Source organism: Sminthopsis crassicaudata, chromosome 2, assembly GCF_048593235.1.
Source record: "Sminthopsis crassicaudata isolate SCR6 chromosome 2, ASM4859323v1, whole genome shotgun sequence".
In the NCBI taxonomy this organism is placed as follows: Eukaryota; Metazoa; Chordata; class Mammalia; order Dasyuromorphia; family Dasyuridae; genus Sminthopsis; species Sminthopsis crassicaudata.
The window spans coordinates 278,307,129-278,324,930 of NC_133618.1; the positions used below are offsets into that span (position 1 = coordinate 278,307,129).

Consider the following 17,802-nt stretch of genomic DNA (forward strand, 5'->3'; position numbering starts at 1 on the left):
TTAAGCAGGTTTTCGTTCTCAAAACTGCATCAACTTACCTTTCTAACCTTATTATATCTTGCTTCATACATTCTTCTCTTTCTCTCTCTCTCTCTCTCTCTCTCTCTCTCTCTCTGTCTGTCTCTCTCTCTCTCTCTCTCTTTTACACACACACACACACACACACACACACACACACACACACACACACACACAGCTTTTTCAGTGATAATTTCCATGGCTACAGTATAATACCTCCTCATAATAGTTTCTAAAAATCCCTTTTCCCTTCAAAGTTCAACATAAGTTATACCTTTTACATGAAAGCTTTCTTTATCCATGTCCTCCTCCTCCTTTTTATTTTTCTGAAGCAATTGGGGTTAAGTGACTTGCCCAGGGTCACACAGCCAGGGAGTGGTAAGTGTCTGACACCAGATTTGAACTCGGGTCCTCCTGACTTTGGGCTGGTGCTCTATCCACTGAATCACCTAGCTGCCCTTGTCATTTATCTTTTAATACCCTCCCCACAAAATTTTTCTTTTATTTATTTTGTTGATAAACGAATGGCTTTGGAATTCAGAAAAAAACTTACTTCATATCCCATTTCTTACAAATACTGATTGTGAGATCCTGAACAAGTCATTTAACTTCCTAGTACCTCAGGCAAGTCTCTAAAACAAACTACTGCCAGAGCAACAATTACTTTAATTTAAATAATAAACTAATAATTAAAATAAACAAATTGTGGAACATGAACCATATGCTATTAAAGAAGAGACTAAGATATAGAATATGTTTATCTAACATTGAATATTCAAATGTCAGAAATAATTGAGATGCTGACTAAATTGTCAGGGCAGCTGGTGAAAGACACTCTAAGGTGTGTCTCAGTGAATCCAATGATTTATTTTTTAAGGTCTATTTTATGTTAGCCACAGTATCACATGAAAGACAAAAATTAAATGGTCCTTTTCCACAAGGAGAGATAAATAAATCAATAAACATAAAATATATGCAAAGTAAATACGAAGCAATTTTGGTGGAATGGGAAATCCATTCATTTTTCAATAAACTCTAGTGTCCCTATTTTATCTAGGATAAAAGAAAAGCTTCCCTCTGTTTGGCATTTAAATTTTCTCATAATCTAACCCCAATCTACCATTTCAACCTTATTACATATAACTCACCTTTATATACTTTGCAGTCTGATCAAATTAATCTCATCAGAACACACAGAAGACATCCTATTTTCTGTCTTTTGGTTTTTGAATTGGTTGCTCCCTATGCTTGGAATAGACTTCCTTTTCCTTCGTCTCTTGGACCTCCTACTTTCTTTTAAGAGTCAGCTAAGGCTTGTCTAATGCCCTCTTCCTAGTTACCTTCTATCTACTTTTCCTGGTCCGGATTTATTGGATAATTGGCAATCATTGCTTAATAATGCTTAAAAGATCAAGCCTTTGTTTCCAGTCATTTCATTTTTCACCTGCTATATACCACCTAGCTGTGTATTACCTTCTCCAACAGAAATGTAAGATCCTTAGAGGAAGGGACTGAGAGCATAGCCGTGGTCCCGTATAGGGTGTTCGTGTTTGATGTCTGATTGATCGGGACAGTGCAGAATAGAAGGGGCAAGAGCTGATTATTCATTTTTGCAGTTTTTGCAGAGCCCTGCATATTTAGTTTAATGTTTGCTGAATGAAAGAAGCCTTGTCTCGCCGTTGGATTTTGATGACTGGAGGAGAGAATGAGGCTGATGATTCTGCACAGCTTTGCTTTACTTCAATCCAGTTCACTCACAAGTCAAAACATCATCTTCATGGAGTCATTAGACCTCTTCAAGAATAACAACTTTGTGACTTTAAGTAAGTCACCTGATTATGTTTGCCTAAGGCTCATGCCCTGGGACTCATCTTCTAACTCTTAAGAGTGGTGTTCATGGTAGGAATCTCCTTACCAAGAATTTCTCTTGCTAAAAATATCACAGATCAATATATAGAGAACTGACCCTAATTTACCAGAAATCAAGTCATTCTACAATTGATAAATGGTCAAAGGATACGAACAGACAATTCTCAGATGATGAAATTGAAACTATTTCCACTCATATGAAAAAGTGTTCCAAATCTCTACTGATCAGAGAAATGAAAATTAAGACAACTCTGAGATATCATTACACACCTGTCAGATTGGCTAGAATGACAGGGAAAGATAATGTGCAATGTTGGAGGGGATGTGGGAAAACAGGGACACTGATACATTGTTGGTGGAATTGTGAATACATCCAGCCATTCTGGAGAATGATTTGGAACTATGCTCAAAAAGTTATCAAACTGTGCATACCCTTTGATCCAGCATTGCTGCTATTGGGCTTATATCTCAAAGAAATACTGAGGAGGGGAAAGGGACCTGTATGTGCCAAAATGTTTGTGGCAGCTCTTTTCATAGTGGCTAGAAACTGGAAAATGAATGGATGTGCATCAATTGGATCAAAACCTAGGTCAGCTTCAGGAAGTAACAGGAAGTGACGTGACCCACAGGAAGTAGTAACTTAAAAATTGGACATTAATGATTACTTCCTTTTTAGTCCATCCAATGAAAAGATTGTGTTTTTGCTATTTCCGGCTTGACAGGGAGCTGGGATGGCCCCTCCCTGTAGGGACTAAATAAATGCTTTCTCTTTGTACCTGAAGATGTCTCTGACTAGTTAATTTGGGGAAGGGGGCCTAGCACCCATCCCACACACTGTATTTCCATTTTTCTTACACTTTATTTTATAACACGCAGTCTTTGATCCGGGCCTAACAGCCCTTTGGCTTTTTACAAACGGAACATCATCTCTTGGTTCAGAGCATTTTTCTCTGACAGTCTCCCACCCCTGGAACACTCTCTGCTTCCACTAGTGACCTCTGGCTTCTTTTATGTGACAAAGGAAATCTTATCTTACCTAGGAAGCTTTTCCTAACCCTTGCTTTCTGTGTTTTCCCTCTTTCAATCATTTCCTATTTATCCTATCCTTAACCTCCTTTGTATATATTTGTTTACATGTTGTTTCCCCTCCTTAGACTATAAGCTCCTTCAGGGCATGGACTGTCTTTTGTCTTTTTTCCGTTCCCAGTGTCTGGCCCTATTAGGTGATTCATAAATGTTTATTGATTACTGGACCTCAGTTTCCTCTTCTGTACAATAAGTAGATTGGATTACATGAACTTGAAGATCTGTTCCAGCTCTAAATATATGATCCTATTAAAACACTTCCTATGTATGTGGAAACACCACTGTTGATCTTGTATAGGTACCATAATGTTCTGCAGTACCATGATTGTTTCATAGTTAGAATACCAAAATTTCATGTCAGTTTTCAAAAGTCCTTCACTGGACATCAGTCAGCTATATGTGCGGTCCTTTCTATTATGTATAAGCTCCTCAAGGACTGAGGATGTCTCTTTTGTTTATTAGCACATCACCTGGCACAAAGTGCGTGCTTAAATAAGTGTACTTTTTCATTCAGTTAAGAAAAGACTTGTGCATCAGACAATGTAAAAGCTGAGCCATGGAGGAAGCCAGAGGTTCCAAAGGGAAGGGAAGAGTATCACATGGCCCAGCATGGCAGTGGTTTAGCAGACTACCAAGAAATGCCCAATCTTAATTCCATTTTTGGCAGTGACTATAAATCTCACATAGCACAAGTCCCTCAAGAGACTTCTCATTTAAGTTGGTTTGAAATGACTATGAATGGGTAGCTTAGAATCTGAAACCAATTATTAATTAACTGAATCATTGAAAAAAAAATTTCAAAATAAATATTTCACAAAGTTTCCAACAAGGTTCTAGCATTAAAAAGGGGGGGGGCTTAAAAAGGCCTTTAAATAGCTCAGGAAGGTAAAGAGCAGGGAGGAAGATATGCCAGAAATCATAGTTAGTAAAAATGGCAGGCTTAATATCCCAGAGATTGTGTATACACTGTTAGGTTTGTGGTTAAGAAGATAGTTGACTTTTTTCTCCTAGAAGAAGAGAGTTGATTTTTAAAAGATGAATGAATGATGCTAGAAAGTTCTGGTTTCAGTGACAAGGATTAATCAAGTAGCCACAGTCTTCAATTCAACATTTCATATATATATATATATATATATATATATATATATATATATATATATATATATATATATATATGCAGATATATGTAGTATAACACATAATAATATACTATATAAGTATATGTATACATACATACACACATGTACTATGTATATATGTGTGTGTGTGTGTGTGTGTGTGTGTGTGTGTGTGTGTGTGTATTATGTATTGTATATTTTTTTTGCGGGGGAAGGAGGTAAAGAGGAGGGGGGGAAATACCTAATCTTCTGAGTGTTTCCTTGTCCGCCAGGAAGGAAACTTTCGGCTAACATCTACCAATGGAAAATCATATAAAAACGTAGAGATTAGTGAGAATAAAACAACAAAAAGAATAGTTCCATACCCATTACTTCCTGCTGTGTGAACTTTTGACATATCAGCAAACTCCTCTGTGCGCTTGCTACTGCTGGTATACTGCTCACTGTACAACTTTAAGGACATCTGTTCTACAGCATCCCTTTGTGCTTCCAGGTAGCATAACTGAACCTCAGCCTAGAGAGACAGAGAAACAAAGAAGAAACATTCTTTTAATCCAGAAGGAATTCATTTCAAGTGAGTGCTTTGGTGGGAGCTTTGGTGGGTAACAACTCAAGACACAGAAATTGTTCACATCATTAGACCTCTCTTTTCCTGGTTGGATTTAATAAGATCAGCTAGATGTATTACAGAATTATTTTTTTTAGAACTGAACCATATATGTTCCTCTTAAAATATGACCTGAATAAATGAAATGAATTCTCAAAAGATACAGTAATGACACAATATCCCTGAGATCATAATATTGTGTGATTTAACATAAAAATTCAATGAAAGTCCAGTAATATCCTTGCTCATATTTTCATGGATGTAACATTTATTTTGTACAAATGTTTATCCAACCTACCTACTTACATAATCCCCTCATCAAGTCAAGTCAACAAACAATTGTTAACACATTCTACATAACAGATACTGTGCTAGATGCTGGAAATGCAAGGCAAAAAAAAAACAAAAAAGATATTCCCTACCTATGAGAAGCTTACATTCTAGTAGTGGAAGGCAACACATTAAAAAATAAAACTGAAAATTAAGGTGGGAGAGGAGAGAGAGGGAAGCTAGAGAGGACATGATTAAAACAAGAAGTCAGGAGAGCAAAATCCATACAGGCTTAAAATGCAGGCTTTGATCTTTTAGGGGAAGGGTGAGAAGAGGGACCTTTCAGGATGAGAAGGCTACTTTCTTATTATCTTTTCTTTGTAGGATGGAAAATGTTGCTTAATTGTAATTACCTACATATCTTTAACTGTGACCCAAATGCCTTTTTTAATTTAAAAAAAAAGTCTATCAGTCAACTTTTTAAATACACTAATATGAGAAACATTGGCGTTGTTTACACTCTATACTTCTAATTCCAGACAGACTTCAGAAAATAACAATAAAGAGGTCCTGAAATCTGGGACACCATTATCTACAACTTGGCATTAAAAGCTGATTATAATAACCAGTAGCCAAAAATGAAACCAAATAAAAATAAAAATGAGTAGGCAAAGGAAAAAGAACCTGACCATTCTGGCTTGAACTTTGACTGCTTATTTTCTCATTGTTACTCAGCACTCCAATACTCATTAGGGAAAGGAAGAAGCAGTAAGTTCACCATGCTGGTTTCATCAAATGATGAGCCAGACCAAAAGAATGCTGAATAATATTTGGCATGAAAATTTATGGAATTGATGCTTTATTTATTGCAGCTGTGGTGATCAGCTTGCTTTAGGAGCTCTTTAATACACCAGATGATATTGGGAATGAAGTTTTCTCAAAGGAATGCTTACCCATGGGTAATGGAGAGAAGGAGGTCAATGTATAAAAAGAAGGCTAAATTTATATATATACTGAGGTCCAAAACACTATCTTTTTTTCCCCTGAAATAGATTCTATTAATAATCAAACATACCTATTACCATTTCTGATAGCCCTTAAAAACTATTACTTTTTAATTTAAGTAGCAAGGAAATTAGGCCTGGGACAACTATCCAAGTATGAATGTGTTAACATATATGAAAACCAGACTTTTAATATCTTTTCCCTTATGCTTCACAGCAAGTAAAAAACTTTAATTTAGCCATCAGTTTCAGAGACTCTTACAGAGAAAGTAGAGAAAGGATTGTAAAAATGGCCACTGTGATAAATGGGGCATTAACAATTTTAAGAGGAAAAGAATTAATTATGAACATTTCCCAAAAGCAAACTACTAAGCTATTCAGATAGTTGCCATTTTCTTGTTTTCCATAAATATGCAAGTTTAAATTCACTAAATTCCATGGGATGAATATCCTAGAAATAAAGAGTTACCTCACTATATTTTATTACAATTCAATTAAATAAAGCTTTTTATGACTTTTCAAAGCTAAAAACTATAGAAATCTTTTTTTTATATAATTGAGTTATCTTGAATAGAGGCATCATCACTGAAATTCTGGATGATCTAAAACACAAGAAAAAGTATAGTGATATGTGGTAATGTACTCAGCTAGGAAAGAGTGTGTAGTGGGAAGGCACAAGGGTCAATGTTAGATTTGGTCTTATTTAACATTTTTATTAATGATCTGGAAGAAGAGGTTAAGCAGCATGTTAATGAAATGTGCAGAGGATTCTAAGCAGGAAGTTTTGCAAACATTATGGAGGATAAAGAGCTAATGCCAATGGACCTAAAAAACCTAGAAATATGGGAAAATTTTAAATGACAAATACATAATAAATTCTTTTTAATGAGTTGTTATTTTTATTTTTAAAGATTTAGTATTTTTAATTTGAATAATTTCTTTTTATTTTCAAAATATATGCAAAGACAGTTTTCAACATTCATCCTTGAAAAACCTTGTGTTCTAAATTTTCCTCCCTCTCTTCCCCTATCCTCTCCCCTAGACAGCAAGTAATCCAAAAGATGTTAAAATATATTTATATGTGTGTATATTTAAATAATATATATTAAACATGTACAATTCTTCTATACATTCCACATTTAACATGCTGCAAAAGAAAAATCAAATCAAAAAGGGAAAAAAATGAGAAAAAAAAGCAAGCAAACAACAAAAAAGGTGAAAAAACTATGTTGTGATCCACATTCAGTCTCTATAATCTTCCTTCTGGATACAGATGGCTCTTTTCATTACAAGCCTACTGGAATTGGCCTAAATCACCTCATTGTTGAAAAGAGCCAAGTCCATCAGAATTGATCATCATATAATTTTCTTGTTGTGTAGCATCAGTTCATATTAAGTCTTTCCAGGCTTTTCTGAAATCATCCTGTGAATCATTTCTCATAAAACAATAATATTCCACTACATCCATATACCATAACTTGCTCAGTCATTTCCCAACTGATAAGCATCTATTCAGTTTCCAATTCCTTGTCACTACAAAAAGGACTGCTATAAACATTTTTGCATAATACATAATTCATTTGATGAAATTGAACACATAAGTATATGAAATAATCACAAAACATTTGGCAATGATGAATTTTAAAAACTTAGTGAAAACAAGATTGAAATAACTCATTAAACACAAAGAACACTACATTTAAGAACTGTACACACACAAAGGAGAAAGAGAGAAGAAAACATTTCTTAATAGCCCACTATATGCCAGGTATCATGCTAAACGCTTTACAAATATTTTCTCATTTTATGCTCACAGCAACCTTGGGAGATAGATACCATTATTATCCTCCTTTTTTTAGTTAAGGAAACTGAAGCAAACAGAAATTAAGAGAGTTGATCAAAGTAGCTCTATTTGAATTCCAATGGGCTTTGTTAAAGCTTGGTTTTTCCTGTGCTTTCTTTTAAGAAATCATAAATGAAACTACATGTGACAAAAGAGTTAATTGTCCCAGTTTTTTTTTATGATAGAATGAAAAAGTAGGGAAGAGAAAGAAAACATCTAGCCCCCCAAACCCCAAGATATTTTATGAGCTTTCAGCAATCAAAATTTATATTCCTTAAGGCAGATCCCCCACATGTAAGGGTATGATTCCCCTTTTGGACAGAGGGATAGAAGAAAAGAAGGTAAAAAGAACTTGGAAAAGAGGAAGGAAGAAAGAGAGAAAAGAAGGGAGAGAGAACTGAAGGAAAAAGGAAAAAGGAAAAGAAGGGAGAGAGAGGATAAATAGGAGAAAGGGAGGGATAAATGAGGGAAGAAGAGTGGGAGGGAAGGAGGCAGGGGAAGGATAAATGGAGGAAAGAGAGGGAGGGAAGAGAAAGAGGGAGGAGGAAAGAAGGAGGAGAGAGGGAGGAAAAGGGAAAGGGAGAGAAGGAGGAGAGAGAAGGAGGAAAAGGGAGAGAAGGAAGGAAGGAAGGAAGGAAGGAAGGAAGGAAGGAAGGAAGGAAGGAAGGAAGGAAGGAAGCAAGGAAGGAAGAAAGGAAGCAAGGAAGGAAGGAAGGAAGGAAGGAAGAATTACACAACTAGAACTAGCCAGTTTGGTTACTAGTTACTACTATGGGGGATTCAAATAAAGGAATAAGAAAAGTGAGTTTCATCATTTCCCATCATTACATGACCATTTTATCTTATAATTCATGTGATATACTCAGTCAAAAGGATCCTAGTAAAGATTTTTGCAGGACACTTATTGCAGGGAGAAAAGTAGAAAATCTCTTCAAAAACATTGACAAGATATTAAAAAATAAGTCAATGTATATCTTATGAATTGGTGATCTCAATATTAAAGAAGGCACAGAACAGTGTAATGAAAAATACAATACAAAGTTTAATCTAGTATTAAGAAATGAAGGGAGTGAAAGTCCTATTAAATATTTGAAAGAATCTGATATATAGGAACATATAATTTTTCTAAGAGGCATAAAGAACTAGATACAATGAACACTGAAAAAAAATAACAAAAAGTATAATTTATTAAATCAGATCCAGAAATGACTGATAAGCAATGTAGAAATTATTTCTGATTTAGTAAACTATAAGCAGTCAGATCATTGGCTGGTTACAGTAAAGTTCCAAATTAATCTTAACTTGAAAGAAAGAACAAAGAGGAGAAAATACTGCATGCAAATAAAGTAGCTATAACACTAACTACTTAAATAAGCTATGAACTTTGAAAAATAAAAAAAAATGTATAAAATTAACAACATTGACCAACCACTTCCATTTCTTGGAATAGTTTAACTGATAAAAATTAGTCACCAAAATAAGGAGGTCAAGAAAACTCAGAAATTGTTAGAGACAACAAACCTTTGGTCTTTTTTTTTTTTTTTTTTTTTTTTTTTTTTTGTGAAGAGAAACCAAAATCAAGGGCTAAGAAAATGCTCCTTTGAAAAACATTACAGAAGATAATAAACAACTTCATTTCAAAAATAGAGAAAAGCATTTGAAGAAAAAATAGGCTGCAGAAAACAGTAATAGATGCAACTAAGACAACAAGGACTATAAATAAAAGTAAAATGGAATGGATTTATCAACATTTCAATGGTAATCTATCATCATATTTATTTATAGTCCATATTTTGACTTTATTAATTTAGAATCCAATGTCCTAAATGTTTAATGTCCGAAATCAAGAATGAAAATGCCAAAAAAAGGTAATAAAGGCAGGGAAAATGGGTAGACCTCAACACAATGTTAAAGGCATGTGATTTTAACAATATTTAAGAGAGGAAAAAGATTCCCCACAAATGAGAAAAAATTAGAAATGGAAAAGAAGCAACTAAAAACAGAGGAAATCTCAAAACCACATACTTAGTATGTAATCACCACACAATATATGTGACAATAGTCTTTTATCAAGTACATCCTTGATGAAAACAAGTTGGAAAAGATAGATTTTCAAGATGATACTTCAAAGCAGACATCTCCTCCCTCACACATTTGACTAATGGGTTTAGAAAGCTCCTGTGAGGCTTATTGTTTTCTGATTAAAAACAAACAAACAAAAAAACCAATTGATTCAGGATAGCAAAAATCACACTTAAAACTCTCTTCCACAAAGGATCTTCCATGTATTTATTAAGATCATATAAGAGTACTTGATAGCTTCCAGCATGTCTGTGACTTTGCTCAGTGATACTCTGAATATCAATATTAAGCAAGGCAATAATAAGCAACAGGGAGATATATATTTGCCAAAGGTGTTTGTCACAAACATGAAGAATGAGTATAAAGAATATCCCATGTAAAGACACAATAGGAGGCGAATTCTCTATAGATGGTGATGGTCTCCAGATGCTTCTGTTTATCAAAGACATTCTGCTGACTGCATCAAAATTTCCTCAGGGGCACCTCAGTAAGATTCAAAAGAGATATCATCAAAGCAATCCACAGAGATTAAAAAAAAGGCAAATGGATGAAGTATGTTAATTTCTTGGATTATGACATGCATTTGGATGAATAGTTCATAAAGTTGGCTATACCATTATCTATTCTTGGAAAGGTACTGCAAATGAGCTTTCCCCAAAACTGAAGTGGAGCAAGGGATCTGGATGTACTGCATTTTAGAAATTGCCATGCTTCCAGTGATATGCAACTGTCTCCTATGATCCCAAAATATTTTTAACATTAATATTTTTTTGGAAATGTTATATGACTGTGAGTCTTAAAATACCATGATCTTTGAAGAATCAAAATTATAGGTGACACAAAAAGCAATGGAACCATGGACTTGTGAAACATCTCCACTGGAGGGGAATAAGAATGGCTTGGATTTGCCAAAAAAAAAAAAATTAAAAAAAAATTTGATTTCAACTTTTTTGTTCATTTCCTGAGGCAAGGGAAAAAAAAGCATATTGTTTGGGACTGGGTCAAGAGTAAAAGAAAAGGTTGTGGGGAAAAAAAGGAGAAAAAAATATAAGGGCAAGAGAAAACTAGAAAGGATTTCCTCCCTTGACACATGGAATAAGGGGCCAAAGAAGCAGAAATAGTACTTATACCTACAGTTCTAGTCTTCAAACTCATGTCTCCAGGAGATTGGAGAGGTAAAAGTGAAAAGGGCTACCAACATGTAAAATCAGCACTTGTTCAAGTGATTGCAGTGGAAAAAATGACAGTGTATCATTTTTTCCTGTTTCAATTCAACTGGATTTGACTGGCATTGTTTTGCCTATGTATGCTCTTTTATTTTGATAAAAAGTACATCTGATTAAATGAACTCCCACTTTTCACAAACTCTGACTTGTGGTTGACTTTATCCTTGGCATTTCTTTGTGTCCTAAGAATGGCCTTTCTTAGCATAAGGCTAATTCCAATCACAGACTAATGTTAGTATTTTTTCTCGCTAATTGGCTGCATAATCATGAGCTTTTCATATTTTTTATAACTTCCCTTCCAAGGATGGGATTGTTATGAACTTGGGCCATTAAATCTGCTTCATCAAACTACAATCCTAATTAAGCATTTCTAAGAGTTACACTTGAATTTTAAAAGTGGACATGAAACTCATGAAATTCATAACATGAATGACCAAAAGAAAGTAGTAAGAGTAGTCATTGTTGCTGTATGTCTCATTATCAAAAAGGACCAATGCTATGTCCAAGGGTGATGTCCTGACTTTCATAAAAAGGATTTAGTCATCAGCCTTCACTCTCTCCTCCAGAGTTATTGAAGTCCAGTGGTAAGATAAAACTCAAGATGATTGGTAATGATCCAGCGGACAGTGAGTGACCTCAGCCTTTCTCAATTAAGATCTTTCCCAGGTCTGTGATAATGCCCTTTCAATGACGAGGGCTAGGGCAAGATCAAGACAAAATATAGTCCAGTTTATCACAGGAGATAGAATAGGCCTGAGGATCAACACCCTCACAGAATGAGGTGTGAATGGCTTTTTATCGGTGCCCAGCGAATTTAAGGGATGAGGTCCCATATAATCTATCCATGAATGTGTCTGAATGTAAGTAAAGAAAAAAGATTGGAAGTAGGGAGGAACCAAAAGTTGCCTTAGGAAACTAGATCTCAGTCTTAGGTTGAGAAATATATTAAGATCATTGAAAGTCTATTGAAGGATCTCAAATTATTTTTTGGAAAGACATAAAAAGGGAATTAAGTCTATCTGCAACCCTAATACCCTTAACATTTCTTGGATTAGATAGGACAAAAGGAAGGCCCTCTTGGCCCACTTTCTGTGCCATCTCTTTTTGATGAGGCCCAAGCTACACCTAGAAGAGATATATTCTGTCATGGATACAAAACATAGTTACACACACACACACACACACACACACACACATATCCATAGAAACATATGTACATAAATATATTTTTATATATAACTGTGTCATCTATATTTTATATATGTATATAATGTATATTACACAGTGTAGCACATAGTGAGTTAAGAACTTTTTCATTTGTTCATTTATTGCTTTTTCATTTATTCATATTTAATATGTAAATTCCAAAAGGCAATTCTAGTGTTACATGTAATTCTTTTATTCTTTGCCTTTTCTATTATTTATATCTTTAATTGTTAATTATTTTAAGGGAACTATAGAATTCTGTTGGGTTTAAGGCACAATCACTGCCACTACATCCTGATCATTTAGGAAGTGGCAAGAAATTACAGTAGGATGTAAACAGGTTCCAAAATATGTGCTAGAAATTAGCCTCTGTCAATTCAAGATGAAAACCTCATGATTCAAAATCAAAAACAATAGGCTCAGAGATGCAAGGAATCTTCCAAAGAAGTCAGGACAAGGAATAATGAGCTTTCAATACAAAGCAAGAGGGTTTGTTGTTCCAAGGTCTTCAGATCTTATTCTAACTCTTTATGTTTGTACCCCACTATTCTCTGTCAATGGCATATGGACCTTTATGAATGCTTCAGTGTAAGATACATGACATTCAAGTTCTTTTCAATATATAAATTAAACAGATACCATCATCATCATAATAAATAGCATTTATATAGTGCCTACAATATGTAAAGCATTGTACTAAGTGCTTTACAGAGATTATTTTATTTGATCCTTACAACAGTTTTGGGAGGTAGGTGCTATTATGTTTGTCATTTTGCAATTGAAGAAATTGAGGGAAACTGATGTTGTAACTTGTCCAAGATCAGCCAGAGAATAAATGTCTGAGGTCTGAGGTTAAATTTAAACTCAGATCTCCCTGTTTCTAGGCTTCTAGGCCCATCATTTCGGCACCTCACTTGAGGTTAGCATTCTATCACCATCATTGCATTTCCACCCAGCTGAAGGGCCCTTACATAAGTCCATCAAAGGTATGTTGCCATGGTGACCAAAGGTTCCTGAACCCTAACTCTGATAAATTCTAGGTGTGTGACCACGGGTAATTCATTTAACTTCTCCATTCTGCAGCATTCACAAGTAACATGGAAATCACATATCTGCAATGGTTGGAGGAATTTCCATAAAAGGGAGCTCCCCACACATTTGAAATCTCAAGGCCAAATTTTATAAACATACACACACCCAGCTAGGAAAAGTAGGTACCACTTGTACTTATTAGCTAATCTGGCTATGAAATCTAAGGATTAAACAAGTAAACTTCAAGTACTGCCTACACCAGGTAGTGCTATTTGATGCTTCTTTTTAAATTACTATGACACTAAAACGTGAAACTGCCTGAGTAGGACAAATGAAGTAGCTTCTGGGGTTTCAGATTAAATTGTAAATACTACTAGGCACCAGGAGGAAATGGCAAGGCACCACGGTGAGTATTTTATCCAGGATTTATCTAGCACCGCATGCTCTGTGGAACTGTTACAGATTTGGAAAGAACATTAACTGTGACTATCTAAAGGAGGGGCAAGGGAAAAAATGGGCCTATTTTAATCTGACTTTATTTTGATTATGAAAGTTGGGGTTTATCGTTCCTCAAAGTAGGGATTTCCTGAAAGAAAAGGAAATCAGTGGAACTCTTTATCCTTTGCTCCCTAATAGGACACTGTCTACAGACCTTAAAAAACTGCCCTCCTCTATTGCCCCCACCCCCAGATCCTGTTTTGTTTTATTTAAAAGCTACACTTGGTTGGTTTCAAATGAAGAATAAAACTTCCCCTCAGTTTCTTATTTAAAACAGATTTCACTAAAATGGTGAATTCAGAAAGATGTTTCATTATAGAAATCACCTTTCTTCCCCCCACACCACGGTGCCTTTATAACTATTATGGAGATTTCCCTTGCCTTAAAATGCTACAGTGTTTCTTTCCCTTTAAGGTGTCTCTGGGCCTCTGCTCTTTTATCCTCTTCCTTTCACAAATATTTGCCACTGCTTTCTCTCCCCCTCCCTTTCTTTCCTCTTAATAATATTCCCTTCAAGCTCTCGGTCTGGAACTCTCTCCTTTTCCTGGCAAAGCCTTCTGCCTGAAGGACCCCTGCAGGAATCACAGAGGACTTCCAAGTGCGACTGGAACCCACTTTTGAAAATTGTTGCACTGTTTTTTGGCTACATTCCTCACAGAATTTGGAGCCGATTCTTGTCAGAATGTACTTCACTGTGAACACAGCTTGTTACAGTTATGGGGGTTCATTCCAAACTTGTATTCATTCTCTTTCATTTCTTTTCCCCCTTTACCCTTTCCTTCCTTATTCTTCCACATCTCTCTATGGCTTGCAACTTCCTGAAGTAAATCAACTTTGGGGATTAAATTTTTTCATACTTCCCTAAGTTCAGAAGGAAACATTCCCTGGATCATTTATTCATTCATATATCAAAAAACAGCTTGCATTTCAGATCAAATATATTTGAAATGAAAATCCTTACATCCTTTCATTGTGAAACTTTACCATATTCTTTGAGATAACTTTCTTAGCTACATTGCTGAATTAATGTTTACTTTGTCATTTTCGGAGAAAAAGATAAAATGCTATCATCTGTATAAAAGTATTCATATGTTTTCCTTTATATGGCCCCAAATCCATAAGTAAATTCACCAGTCAACATATTTGTAAAGCGTTTAATTATAGAGCTTGGCATATAGTAGATGTGCTTAATATGTGCTTTTCTGGCTCCCTTTTTTCCTTCCTTCCTTCTTAATGTGCTTCCAGATTCTCAGATTCTCTTGATATATCTTCATTAGCTTTTTTCCTCTGAGGCTGGGGTTAAGTGACTTGCCCAGGCTCACACAGCTAGTAAGTATTAAGTGTCTGAAACTAGATTTGAACTCAGGTCCTCCTGACTTTAGGGTCTTCTCCATCTTAATCCCATCACTATTTGTCTGGTGAAATTTAAGAGTTTTTGAGCTGAACCTCTCTATATCCAGTCCATTGTTCTATTTTCAGACAAGAATCCAAATGGCACAGCCACCTGGTGATATCAAGGAAGCAATCAAAGGTGTTCAGGAAATTGACTAATTTGAGAAGTTGACTGCACAAAAGGTCCAATTGGGCAAAGGTGCACAAAGATGAACCCATGAGAGTTGATGAGATCACTAAGGGTATAAGAGAAGAGAATAAACCTTTGGATAAAGTCAAGGACAAAGTTGGCACATTTTGAAGTTTGCCAATATATGACAATTCTGATGCTTTCAGTAGCCCTCAAAAGATATTTACTCATTGATATTCTACAGACAAAGGTTAAAGGAAGTTTGGCAGGTTAAGGTGGGGGGGGAATGTTATAGCAGCTTGAAGGGCTGGAAGGATCTACTCTGGCCTTTTGTTTTTAGGATCAGGGAGAGCTGAGAATGTTTCTAAGCAAATAAGAAGTTAATGGCAGTGGAAGACTAGACACATGAGAAGGAAAAGATAACTGAGATCATAGTTCTCTAGAAGGTGTCAATCAATGGGATCTGGAGTAGTAAAGAATAAGTCTCTTCTTTTATGATAAGATGAAAGGGAGTAAGCTGTTCTAGCTGATTTATGTTTAACATTGCTTGATTATAGATTGAGTGGACTATTTATATGTCAGGCAAATAATCCATATTTTAATTCTATTTTCTTCCAAAAGACCTTACCCCTTAGTAATAGCCATATTTTAGTAAGGACAATAAATACATTAGAGACTGATTTCTATGTAATTTTTAAAAGAAGAAGTCTCTATGACCTAGGAACTTTCTAACAAGGAGCTTCTGGTTGGGCTGTGTGCTTATGCCATTCAGTGTCATGGTGGAGAGGCTGTGTCAAAAATAACTGAATATTGAATAGGAGGAGGCTTTCACTTGGAAGCCAAACTGGAGAGACAATTTCTTCTTCCTCTCTTCTGAATAGTTGGCTTGTTCCCTGGACTTATTGTGAGGGAAAGCAGGGAGTTTCTTCTTCCCCTCCCCCTCCTCTACAGCAATGGGGGCTGCTTGCATAATGGCATCAAGAACGTGTGCATACCTAGGTGAGCTTGTGGCTGTATTTTAAAATCCTGGCTACTTCCTGAGATGTATGTTTATTTTCTTTCTCTTTCAATATATTTTATTTTTCAAATACATGTAAAGATAGTTTTCTACATTCATTTTTGTAAGACTTTGTGTTCCATATTTTTCTTCCTCCTTTCCTTAACTACCCCTTTCCTAAGCCAGTAAGCAACCTAATACAGGTTAAACATATACAATTCTTTTAAACATATTTTCATATCTGTCACGTGCAAAGAAAAATCAGACCAAAAGGGGGAAAAAATATAAGAAGGGCAACTAGGTGGCTCAGTGGATAGAGTACTAGCCCTGAAGTCAGGAGGACCTGAGTTCAAATCTAGCCTCAGACACATGACACTTCCTAATTGTATGACCCTGGGCAAGTCACTTAACCCCAATTGCCTCAACAAAAAAAAAAAAAAAAAAAACAAAAAAAAAAAAACAAAAAAAAAAAAACTATGAGAAAGAAACAAGCTTCCCCACCCCTCTGCCCCCAAATAAAAACAGCATGCTTTGATCCACATTCAGTCTCCACAATTTTCTCTTGGCTGCAGGTGGTATTTTCCATCCCAAGTCTACTAGAATTGCATTGAGTCACTGTGTTGTTGAGAAGAGCTCAGTCTCTCAAAGATAATCGTGATGTATGTCTCCTTCCCCGAGTAAAGGTAACCAAATATTAATGCTGAGATGAGTACTTTTTAGCCTTATGAGTTTGAGAGGTATCCTAGATATAGGGAATAATTGCTCAGAGGAAGGAGAACTAGGGAACAATTTCTCAGAGTAGAAAATAACTGCCAGGAAGATGAGTCCTGCTTTGCCAAAAGATGGATGATAAACTATTCAGGGAGACTAGGACTAAGATGAAAGTGAAATATTTGCTCAAAAGTGCTACAAAGTATTTCATGTTTTAAGTATCAGCTTTAGAAGAGAATGAAAGGTGTGATGTGTTATGGTATCATGTTTTCATCATTTGTTATTGCTTGATTAACAGTTTTGTGTGTTTTACATATTTCTGGAGTGATGGAGGAAATAGTCATATTATACTTAGTGTACTTCTTTTTTTTTTTTTTCCCCATAAAGCACCTTTCTAAAAGAAATGTTGTTGATCCCTTTTGGGAAAAATCTTGCTAGATAGAAGATGAAGCTAAGGTTTAAAGGACCCTTCCCTGGGTCTGTACAGGGTGGGAGTTTAACAAGTCAAATAGTGTTAAGAAGAGCCTGTGTCTCTTTTACAAAGGCAGGATCTCACAAGACTCAACTTATGTCTAGGTCAGGGCTGCTGAAACTTTTTTCACTTGAAACTCCTTTTGGCCCAAGACATTTTTATGTGACCTGATTACAAAGGTATATAAAATAGGTATACAAATCAAACATTTAACTGATAACAAATCATAAATTTGTTTTTA

The 17,802-nt window shown here is 35.4% G+C and overlaps 1 protein-coding gene across 1 annotated transcript in view; it reads right to left on the reverse strand.

Annotated features, from left to right (window-relative positions):
* Positions 1 to 17,802, reverse strand: part of AKAP6 (A-kinase anchoring protein 6) — a 522,653-nt gene that overhangs the window by 172,429 nt on the left and 332,422 nt on the right. Inside the window, exon 8 of the mRNA XM_074284790.1 lies at positions 4,457 to 4,605. Coding sequence (XP_074140891.1) covers positions 4,457 to 4,605 — 149 coding nt within the window. The remainder of the gene's footprint in view (positions 1 to 4,456; positions 4,606 to 17,802) is intronic.